At 35.7% G+C, this 11,916-nt stretch overlaps 2 protein-coding genes across 3 annotated transcripts; both read left to right on the plus strand.

The window, feature by feature from the left end:
- The first annotated feature begins 3,647 nt into the window (after positions 1–3,647).
- LOC138092926 (olfactory receptor 4A15-like) lies at positions 3,648–4,844 on the plus strand. Of its 2 annotated transcripts, none has more exons than XM_068988994.1 (2): positions 3,648–4,452; positions 4,750–4,844. In XM_068988994.1, exons 1-2 carry the CDS (start codon positions 3,648–3,650, stop codon positions 4,842–4,844), a joined length of 900 nt encoding a protein of 299 aa, XP_068845095.1. The 2 variants fall into 2 exon arrangements, with proteins under 2 accessions (XP_068845095.1, XP_068845096.1); XM_068988995.1 differs by having other exon boundaries at positions 3,648–4,438; positions 4,736–4,844.
- A 4,782-nt stretch (positions 4,845–9,626) lies between these two features.
- LOC138092735 (olfactory receptor 4C3D-like) lies at positions 9,627–10,553 on the plus strand. The gene has a single exon (XM_068988795.1). The coding sequence runs from the start codon at positions 9,627–9,629 to the stop codon at positions 10,551–10,553; it is 927 nt and encodes a 308-aa protein (XP_068844896.1).
- The last annotated feature ends 1,363 nt before the right edge of the window (positions 10,554–11,916 follow it).

Raw genomic sequence — 11,916 nt, forward strand, 5'->3', positions numbered from 1 at the left:
AGATTTTGACAAAACTCAAGTAAAACTAATTATAGAGATGTGACACTAAAGGTAAATGGGGAAACAAAAGAATAATAAAATATATTTTGAACTTATTTCATGCCTATTATTTGCTAGACAATTTTTTTACAATTTTGAAGATCTTCATTTACATTATTCTCTTTAAACCCTAGTGTGTTAGATTCTATTATGTTTAATTACAGAGATTATGTTGAATGATTTACCCAGGTCACAAAGTTTGTAAGTACAGATTCTGAGGCTCAAATTCCAAACAAGAGTTTAGAACCTGCACTCTCAAAAAGTACACTGTGGACATTTAGGGTCACAATATTTATAAAATAAATTTTATATTTATAAAACAAAAGAAAAGTTATATAACTTATATAAGTTTGGCAATATGACATCTCTGATAGTTTTATTTTGTGTGTGTGTGTATTTGTTTCCAAAGTCTATTCAACGATATTCAGGGTTTAGATGTAACACTTTTGTTATAAAGAAATTGATTTGGAAAATGTAATATTACTTTAAAATTTATTTCTTTTTAACCTAATGAACTGGATAGGGATTTTTTAGGACGTCAAAATTTTTGCTGCATCATTTTAATGGTCACTATAGCTCACGTGGGAAGCAGGTTTTACTATGACAGTGACAGTGATAGTGTTAATCTGTCAGTTGCGCCCAACTCTTTGTGACCCTGTGGATGGCAGTACACCAGGCTCCTCTGTCCATGGGATTTCCCAGGCAAGGACACTGCAGTGGGTTGCCATTCCCTTCTCCAGGGGATTTTCCAGACCCAGGGATCGAATCCAGGCCTCCTGCAGGCAGATAGTGACTGAGCTACAAGAGAAGCCCCAGGTTTTACTATATAGACAGTTAAAGAGAAACATATTTAGGCATGAATTGCGATCACATGTTTCAAAAGAATATGTACCAAAATTTTCAGAAACTGAAATTTCAGTCTATAATTTCTAATATATTACTGAATGAAAATGTTTCTCAATATTTTACACTTTGCATATCCATGTAGATGTTTTGTTTTTCCTCCTTATGTTGTTGAATTTGTCATTGTGTAGACCTACTTAATTTATCTTACTTCACTTATCATTGTGGGATAGTTAACATGGATTTACATGTTCTGAGGATTCTTTAAAGATTTATTTGTTCCAATTGATTATATTAAGAAGTTTGAAGAATATCCCGTGTTTGAAGCAGATATATTTATTTTAATAAAATATAATATCGATAAAATATAGGATTTTGTATCATGTCTTGTCAAATTAATGGTTTAAACCATTTAGAGGAATAAATGTGTTCATAAGAATATTTTAATAGTGAACTATTTCTTGATCACTTAAAATATATGAGGCACACTCAGATTCCAGAGAAACAGTTATTAAGACATGTTTATTGTCCCAACAAACTCAACAGATGAAAGCATAAAACCAGCTATAAACACATAAATGTTTTAAATGCTCAGAAGGTCAAAGGGTTAGACTCTCCTACTGGAAGTTATCTCTTGAACACAGGACAACTTCCAGGAACCACAAGTATTTATTTTCCATTACAAATGAATATGCGGTTATGTCATTGTGAGTGGAGATATTTAACTATGTATGTATACAATGAGCAGCCAGAACCTTGAAGATGGATCTCTGAGGCAACTGGTTTCTTCAGTTCATATACCTTCAGAATTTTCTTTTCTTTTCTTTATTTGACCTAGAAGTATAAAGATTCTGAGAGGCAAATCCTGATGCTGATTCTGAGTTACACTCCAATCCATCTCTACCTGGACAGCTCAGGAAATCCTCCACTCCTTCTTCATTCAGTACCCTCAACCCAAACTGTTGGCTGATTTCAAAGCATATTTTAATTTTTAGTCTTTGCTGTTTTGAATCTACATTTTCTCAGTCGTCTCTTATTTTCTTTCTTCCTTCTTTCTAATTTTTATTTTCCCTCTGATATCTGAGCATAAATTGAATTACCAAATGCACAAAGAAGAGAACAATCTTCCACCTTTCACAAATGACAGTCTCTAAATTAGACACTGAGATGAGCACACTTAAAATAATTTTTCCAAAATGAAGTTACACACATTACATGTAAAACTGACCATGGGTCTATTTTCCTCAAGTGAGGATTGTTCTGTTTTTCATATAGACTCAAAAAACCAGGAACTTACAATATGAACCAAATAATGAGTTTAATTTATTGATTACTATAATAGTTAAACAACCTTCAATACACACTAATTAACTCTGGTTAATATAAAGATGATCTACCAGCAAAAGTGTTAGCATGTCATTTAGGATAAAGGCTTCAATGACAAAAATTCAGAAACTTACAGTATCTGGAAATATCATCATCTTTCCAAGAAAAGTATGAGTTTTCCTAAGATGCCTGAGCAAAATAAAATAATATCTCTAGATTTTTGGCATGGAATTCTTTCTGCTATACCAAGATTCTGCTTAAAATTTTTATTTTGGCATCCTGAATTGAGCTATGGCTAGCAATAATCAAATCTAAACAGTTTTGTAAATTAAGAAACGTGTCTATGTAGTACTCATTAACATAGATTTGTATTATCTATTGTTTTCCTCCAATAACCTAGACTATAATAAATGTCTGTTTAGTGTGTCTTTGGCAGGGCTGGGACAGAATTGAGGGAGCTTCCTAGGTGGCTGAGTGGTAAAATATCCGCTTGCCAATTCAAGAGAAACAGGAGACATGGGTTTGATTCCTGGGTCTGGAAGATTCCCTGGAGGAGGAAATGGCAACCACTCTAATTTTTTTTTTTTCCACTCTAATATTTTTGCCTGAGGAATTCCAGGGACAGAGGAAGGAGTTTGGCATACTATAGTCAATGGAGTCACAAAGAGTCAGACAGAGCTAGTGACTGAGCACACATGTGTGTGTGTATGTGTGTGTGTATTTACAAACAAAACATTGCTTTCATTGTATTTTCTTGGATGGGAAGAATTTCATACATTTATCTGTTCTCAGGTGCTTTCTTATGTGTTTTGATATTCATTGTAAATAAGTGGAATCTTATCAGCATTTATTGAGCACTTATGATGTCCCTGGTTTTTTCCCTGCAGAGGGCGACTGACTGATTTTGGAGCTCATAGCGACTCAGAAAGGCTTCTATTTAAGCATCAGTTTACAATTTTATGCCCCTTGCCTACGTATTACTTTATGTAAATATGTAAATAAAGCTATTAGGGATTTGATTGTTTTCATGGTATATTTCAGAATGCCAAAATTGCTCTAAAAAAAAAAAAAGAAAAGAAAAGAAAGGAAAGAAATGATATATAAAGTTAAAACATTTGGTGTTTGTGAGAGGTATTCTAGAAAAAGCAACTTTCTTGTCATTTGGTACGTCAACTCACACCCACTCATATATACTTCCCAGTTAGAATACTGAAGTCTCACAACTATAGTTTAAGCCAGGAATTTGATAAAATGAATGAAGTGCTGTGGGAAAAGTGTCCAATTCTGATATTCTATAATTTCTATGTGTGAGATCTCATGGAGCCAACACTGTTGAGTAAGGCACCACGTATTTGACACAAAGCTTGCAGTCCTCTGAAGTTATTACTGGCCATTTGTTTGTAGCCTCTGACACTCGATTCACAGCTTCAGAAGCACACATGGAAAATAGGAACAATGTGACAGAGCTTGTCCTCCTGGGGCTCACACAAAATCTTGAGATGCAAAAAGTTCTCTTTGTCCTATTCTTACTTATCTACATTGCAACAATGTTGGGCAATCTGCTTATCATGGTGACCATTGCAGCCAGCTGGTCACTTGGTTCCCCCATGTATTTTTTCCTGGCTTCTTTATCATTTATAGATCCTGTCTATTCTACTAATGTTACTCCCAAAATGATCACTGACTTGCTTCATAAGGAAAAGACTATGTCCTTCCAGTCTTGTATGACTCAAGTCTTTATAGATCATTTATTTGCTGGTGCTGAAGGCATTCTTCTGATGGTGATGGCCTATGATCAATACGTAGCCATTTCCAAACCTCTTCATTATTTGATCATCATGAATCAGACGGTGTGTGTCCTCATGTTGCTGGTGGCCTGGACTGGAGGCTTTCTGCACTCACTGGTTCAATTGCTGTATATTTCTCACCTCCCTTTCTGTGGCCCCAATGTGATTGACAACATTGTCTGTGACATATACCCTTTACTGAAGCTAACTTGCTTTGATACCCACCTCACTGGATTCTTTATGACAGCTAATGGAGGAGCAATTTGCACTGCTGTCTTCTTCATCCTCTTAGTGTCCTATGGTGTCATATTACAATCCCTGAAGACTCATGGTTTGGAAGAGAATCACAAAGCCTTCTATACCTGTGCCTCCCGAATGATGGTGGCCATTTTATTCTTTGTTCCCTGTATCGTCCTATATGCAAGGCCTAATTCAACCCTACCCATTGATAAATCGGAGAAGGCAATGGTAACCCACTCCAGTACTCTTGCCTGGAAAATCCCATGGATGGAGGAGTCTGGTAGGCTGCAGTCCATGAGGTCGCTAAGAGTCAGATACGACTGAGTGTCTTCCCTTTCACTTTTCACTTTCATGCACTGGAGAAGGAAATGGCAACCCACTCCAGTGTTCTTGCCTGGAGATGGGGGCAGGGATGGGGGACCCTCATGAGTGGCTGTCTATAGGGTCTCACAGAGTCGGACACGACTGACGCGACTTAGCAGCAGCAGCAGCGGAAGCAGCATTGATAAATCCATGACTGTGGTTTTAACTTTCACAACTCCCATGTTGAACCCTTTAATCTACACCCTGAGAAATGCAGAAGTTAAAAATGCCATGAGGAAACTTTAGAGTAAAACTGTGACTTTAGTTGTAAGAGGTTGTGTAGGACATGATATTCTTTTTTTTAGAGAATCAATGAATATTTTCAGTATCAGTAATTACAACTAAAAAATAATTTTCTTTGGGTTACTTAAACTACTTATTCCTGAAACCGCTATATGAACTAATCCTTATCCTAGTGGAATAGTTTAGATCTTAAACACCAAGAGAATTGCATAGCTTCAATCTCTTATAGATGTAATCATACTGTGTTAAGATTTTATACTGGAATCTGATAAAGAAAAATCAATTTAAAATTTCACAGACAGGATCATAGTTGCATTTTCAAATCTGTGAAAAATGAAATTTTTTAGCATATACTCTGATTGTGCCATATGGTTGATTTTGTATATTCTGATCAAATTTTGAACTGAAAAATTAAATTGTTCAGCCCCAGTCTCTATATCTGGATCACTTGACCTCCTCCAATAATTGAAATACATATTTAAGTCATTCACATCACATAAGGCCTCAGAGTCAACCTGCATTAAATTAAAATGTCTAGGTACATGTTTGTTTGTTTGTTTTTTTTTTTTTTAGCACAATGAAGGTTTAACATTCTGGAAACAGATTATTCTGATTTATATAATGAATGATAATCTGATTCTCTGTAAGCTGTATGTTCTTGACTTAAAAGACTAATTAGAAGTTGTCTTGCTTTTGGCAATTGCTCTATATCAGACTTGGAAATCAGATACTATATTATAAGCATCCTATTTAAGGCTCTAGAATTACATGTTTCCTGTTAGAACTCAATTTACAGCACAGATACTAAGTCCTAAAATATTCCTTCATCCTTTCTCAATTCTACTTGGATTCATCACATGTACTTAGCAATATTAATGCCTCCACATACCTGACACACGTTAAATTAAGTTTCCTTTATTTCTCAGTGTAAGAAATAAAAAAGTGTTTTAAATCTTTTAATCAGAAAGAAATCTAGGACACTAGCTTCAGGATTAGGAGATGTGGGTTTTAATTTTTACTATACCATCATTTAGGAGAAGGCAATGGTGACCCACTCCAGTACTCTTGCCTGGAGAATCCCATGGATGGGGGAGCCTGGTAGGCTGCAGTCCATGGGGTCACGAAGAGTCGGACACGACTGAGCGACTTCACTTTCACTGTTCACTTTCATGCATTGGAGAAGGAAATGGTAACCCACTCTAGTGTTCTTGCCTGGAGAATCCCAGGGACGGGGGAGCCTGGTAGGCTGCCGTCTATGGGGTTGCACAGAGTCGGACATGACTGAAGCGACTTTGCAACATACCATTATTTAATTCCATAACCTTTACATTTCTAAAAGTAATTTACTTAGGTGATTTGGAAGCTGTTTCCAAGTTCTGTGATTCTTCCCATGCCAATAACTTGCTATAAGTATTTTTAGATTTGCTTGTACTTCTATTAGAAGTAAAATTATCTCATTCCCCCAAACTTTTCTATTTCTGATAAATAACATAAGAAATACCTTCCTGGTATAAAAGTGTTTTAGGATTGGATTAATACATGTTGCCTCTGGGCGACAGGATGAAATGATTGGATGGTATCACTGAAGCAATGGACATGAGTTAGAGCAACCTCTGGGAGATATTGAAGGATAGGGAAGCCTGGTGTGCTGCAGTTCATGGGATCGCAAACAGTGAGACATGACTTATTGACTGAACAACAATAAGACATACAAACTCTACTCGAATGCTTTGTTGTTTTGAGAACATGTTCTTGCACCTACCCAAGTACATAAAGCTGCCAAGAGAACACTTTGACAGGTACCTGGTTTTTGTGAAATTAGTCCCTGAGTCTATCAAAGGTCAAAGCACACCTCAACTAGTTTCTGATCAACAGTGATGTGATCCATATATAATCTCTCTTGTTTTCATTCTGTTTTACCTTTCAAGTTTGAGAATCTGTGTTGCTGTCTTTTCAGGATTTTGAACTATTCTATCTTTGGATTTATATTCTGGGAACAGGATTTCCTGGTATAGATCCAAGAAACTCCTTTTTGAAAAATTATTTTCATGGACATGAATGGTAGATCTATTAAAAAATAAAATATCATAATAAAAAATAAAAAAATAGATACCCAACTGTTTACATATTTAATATTAAATATTCAGACTCCATATTTAAGCTCATTTACTATCAAATATCTAAGTTCATATATGGTCAAAAAATTTTTTTTTTCCTCTCATCATGTTTTGTTTTCATGTAGACATCAGGATGAAGTTTACAAAGATGTACTCTGTAAAAGTTCATCTCTGATGTTCAGTTACCTTACTTGAGATAATCGGCTTGTTGGCAAGACCTGGTAATGATGATGAAATATCCCTTGGGTTTAATTAGTCACAGGTAAGTAACTTCATAGACTTTGCTCCCAAACAGGATATATGGTAACACTTTTGAGGCTCAAGAGAAAGCCCTTCTCCACAGGTACTGTTTATATCTCAAAAAAACACTTACTGTATCTGAATTAGTTGATGCTTTTAATATTGAAATTTACTTCTTTTTTGGTGCACTAACAGCTGCCTGGGGCCCTGGGTGTAGACCTATGTCAGACAAGTTCATGGGTGAGATTCCCCAGCTCGCCCCCCGGACAGGACATTATACAGTCATAGAATATCAGATTTAAATGGATTTTACAAATCATATAATCACCTCTCACCCCCACCAGTCTAAGATTTAAATCTCTTTTAAGCATGTCAAGCATCAAGAAAAATAGGTTTAACTACAGTGCTATCAATTTAGAAGTAAAAATATATCAGACTTCTTCTTACTGATATTCATTTAACACCTCTGTTAAAATGATACATTATTCAAAAATATGTAATATATTTTAGTTATCCCTTTCCCCAATGTTCAGCATTCTGTGTGGTTTCTAAATTTTCCACAGCTTTTAATAACTGTGTTGAACATATTTGAACATTTAATTTTTCTGTTTTAAAATTTTTTTTCCATTAAGTTATTTCTAGAAAGAGTATTTTGGAGTCAAAGAAAAAAAGACAGAATAATTTCTATTTTTTTCAGTTATGTCTGAATAAATTTTATTAGTTATATCTAATTCTTACTTTCTATTCACTATACTTTTTTATGATCTGCTGAGAAACTCCACCTCAGAATAAGGAAATTCAGTGAAGCTGCTGTACTTTGTTTTCACACATGTATAGAATTTTCATCTTGGAAAAAAGAATAGTTTTTTTAAATTATGTTTATGTTTTATCTTTTCTTTGGAAAATGTATGTCTCACCTGTCCTCATCATATTAGTAATACAGTATCTTGTAACCAAGCATGATTGATGATGGATGCTATGGGAAGATGGGAAAGAAGGCAGGGGAATTTCTGTAGCAGAAACATAATGGAGTGGGAGGGTGACTCATATCAAGGATGGATGCCTTGCTGCTATTTGGTGGTGAAATTTCAGGAAAAGGATTACAAAGACATTTAATAGGCACATTTTTTATGACTCTACGTGAACACATACACATTACTATACATAGTCATATCCAATAAATACTTGTTGAATGGATGAACTTGTAATATTAATAATTACTTATACAAACAGATTATATATGTGTTTGGGTATATATGCATAGTTACTTTATCTCATCCAGCAGAGTCTTTATATTTTTCACATCAAATCTCTATTTTTAAAACTTTGAAAATAATGATTTTCTTTGATTGATAAATCTTATTTTACTGCACACCTATGTCAGAGTTTTTTATATGTCTACTGAAGCTGTACATTTACTGAATGTAACTATGTTAAATTGTATGTGGAACAGGATTTTGAAGAATTAAAAATATTAATTAATAAATATTGTAATTATCCTGAAAGTAAAATTACCCAGTAGTATAATCTTTCCTAGAGGCAATTAATATTTTCATACTTACCCCATAAAGTGTGTCAGAAATTATTAAAGTGGAATGCAGCTTCCTTTCAAATGTTTATTTATGTTTTTCATAAAAAGTAATGATAAGCAGAGCTGGAGGACAAGAACACTTGAATTCTTCTAGATTTATAATCTGTGGAAGAGGGCATACTCTTACCCATGAACGACAACTCGGAAAGCATTTACTCATCATCTAACAGGTTTCAGACACTGTAGAAATCCTGCCAGGCACTGTGATAGGCACAGTTAGTAAATACACTTGAATAGCATATGTGCTCCGGTAGGTAAAACGGACAGTATGTTACCAAAGACTTATATCCATTTCCCTAAACTGCCTGCCTGTGATAGATTTATTGATGTGTCTTTCTTTCCACAGTTAGATCTAAGAATTCAAATGTAAATTCTCACAGAAAAGAGAATAGCTCTAACCCCTGTGGGACACCTCTCAGCTTTGGAGATACATCTGAGAATTACAACTTGTAACCTCACATACACAAAGGAGGGCTTGAAATCAAGGAACACTGAGATGACATGGCAGAGTTGCAAGGAGCTGAAATCAGGAGGAGAATCTAGGTTTCATGTAGGGAACCCAGTATTTTCTCAGTAAATTACACATCACGTGTTTCCCTCCAGATGTTTTACAAGTGACAGGTGCTGGGTGTCTGAAAAGGTGGAACACATCATGAAAAAAATAAGAATGATTTGAAACAATTACTGGGGCAAAACTGCCAAGGACTTGAGCCACAGCTATAGTGACTGCTCTGTTTTGTTCTAAGAAATTCAGACCACAAACCTTTCATGATTAACAGGTGCCACTTTTTATTCCTTTGTAGGTAATTCAGGCCCCAAGAAGGTGTTACTTCCTAAATGGATGTTCTTATACCTCCTAACAATGTGACTGAATTTGTTCTCTTGGGACTCACACAGAATCCACTCTTGCAGAAAATACTCTTCATTGTGTTTTTGTTTATTTTCCTATTCACTGTTCTGGCCAACTTGCTCATTGTCATTACCATCTCCCTCAGCCCCACACTTTCTGCTCCCATGTACTTCTTTCTCACTTACTTGGCCTTCATAGATGCCTCCTACACATCCGTTACCACCCCTAAATTGATCACTGACCTGCTGTACCAGAGGAGAACCATCTCCTTGGGTGGCTGCCTGACTCAGCTCTTTCTGGAGCACTTCTTGGGAGGATCAGAGATCATACTCCTCATCGTCATGGCCTATGACCGCTATGTGGCCATCTGCAAGCCTCTGCACTACACAACCATCATGCGACAGGGGCTCTGCCAGCTCCTGGTGGTGGTAGCCTGGATCGGGGGGATTATGCATGCCACTGTGCAGATTGTTTTCATGGTCAACTTGACCTTCTGTGCTCCCAACATCTTCGATCACTTCATGTGTGACCTCTTTCCACTGTTAAAGTTTGCCTGCAGTGACACCTACAAGCTTGGTATGCTGGTGGCAGCCAACAGTGGGGCCATGTGTTTGCTCATTTTTTTCATGCTCCTCGTCTCGTACACAGTCATCCTGAACTCCCTGAAATCCTACGGCTCTGAAGGACGACACAAGGCTCTTTCTACATGTGGCTCCCATTTTACAGTAGTGGTGCTCTTTTTTGTCCCTTGTATATTCACCTACATGCGTCCTGTGGCCACCTATCCTGTGGACAAGTGGGTGGCTGTGTTCTTTGCAATCCTCACTCCCATGTTAAATCCTATCATTTATACAGTGAGAAACACAGAGGTGAAAAATGCCATGATGAATTTGATGAAGAGGAGAATAAAGTAGACTGTTCATGAAGCCAAGAGTATGATGATTTATCTATGTAGAGAGGACTATATCTATTGTAAAATATGAAAAAAAAAACAATAAAATTTGGAGATCATTGACATTAAAAAAGTCCCAGAAACTAAAATTTGTTGAATGCTTAATGGATAGGTACTTTGCTAGGTGCTTTTTATAACTTTTAATGTACTCTGCCAAGGCTTTAACATTCATGTGCATAGGTTTAGGATATGCAATAGGAAAAACACCTATGAATGCCTAGTGAGATGATTATAGAGTATGTATTTCTAGTCTACTAAATTCTTCATACAAATATTGCTTGGATGAAATTGGCTTTTCCCTAGGGCCTGCCTTGATTTCAGATCTTCTTTTATTTTTACTTAACCTGTGGTAAAGCAAATAGATCCTAGAAATTCTTAGGTATATTTATGGAGTGAAAGAATCACTGCTGATTTTTTTGGCACTATGAATTTATCAAAAGCAAAAAGAGAAACACTCACTAAAGGAGGAAGGAACAGTTCTCAATTTATATTTAATTCTTTTTGTAGCATAAAAAATAAACCAGAAATTTGAAAATTATTCTTAATTTGGTCCTATCATCTTAAATATCCTATCACTTACAGTTTTTATAGAATATAAAGGAATTATTTTCTTCTTAACAAGACTTGAGAAGTCTTTTAAATAAAGAAGAGTAAACATTCTTTAATCACATGTCAGCAACAAGAAGAAAACATATCTAAGAGTTTTAGCTACAGCATTTGAATCTAGGTTTTCCAAATCTCAGTTCTACTTTCTTCAAATAAAACACAGTTGTCTTTGACACCCTTTAGTTCAGTTCATTTCATGCACTCAGTGGTGTCTGACTCTTTGCGACCCCATGGACTGCAGCACGTCAGTCCATCACCAACTCCTGATACATTTACGTCTATAGATGAGAAATGTATCAATAATGTTAATGATTCACTTTCTCCTTGAAGAAGATAATCAAATTTGCTGTAGCCTTGTCATATGTAGGGCAATATAAGAATACCTACGCTTGGAATTATTTCCACTAACTGAAAGAAATCAGAAGAGAAATTTTGCTCTTATGAACAAAAACATTACTGTACTAATGATAGCCTTTTATGAAAGCAAAATTTTACAAAAGTTTTCATAACACAAACTTTAGGAAAGCAGTGATACCTATAATGCTCCTCTAGACACATGGAGAATACCAGGTCATTCTAAGTTATTACCTAACACTTTATAAGTCAAAGCTTCTCTGACTATAACACTCGAAATTGTGCTTTTTCAGAAATATTCTCTCAAACTCAGTAGTCACCTGTAGCCATTTTTTCACCATAATTTGACCATATTGTTATGCCAG

Source organism: Capricornis sumatraensis, chromosome 16 (assembly GCF_032405125.1).
Source record: "Capricornis sumatraensis isolate serow.1 chromosome 16, serow.2, whole genome shotgun sequence".
NCBI lineage: Eukaryota > Metazoa > Chordata > Mammalia > Artiodactyla > Bovidae > Capricornis > Capricornis sumatraensis.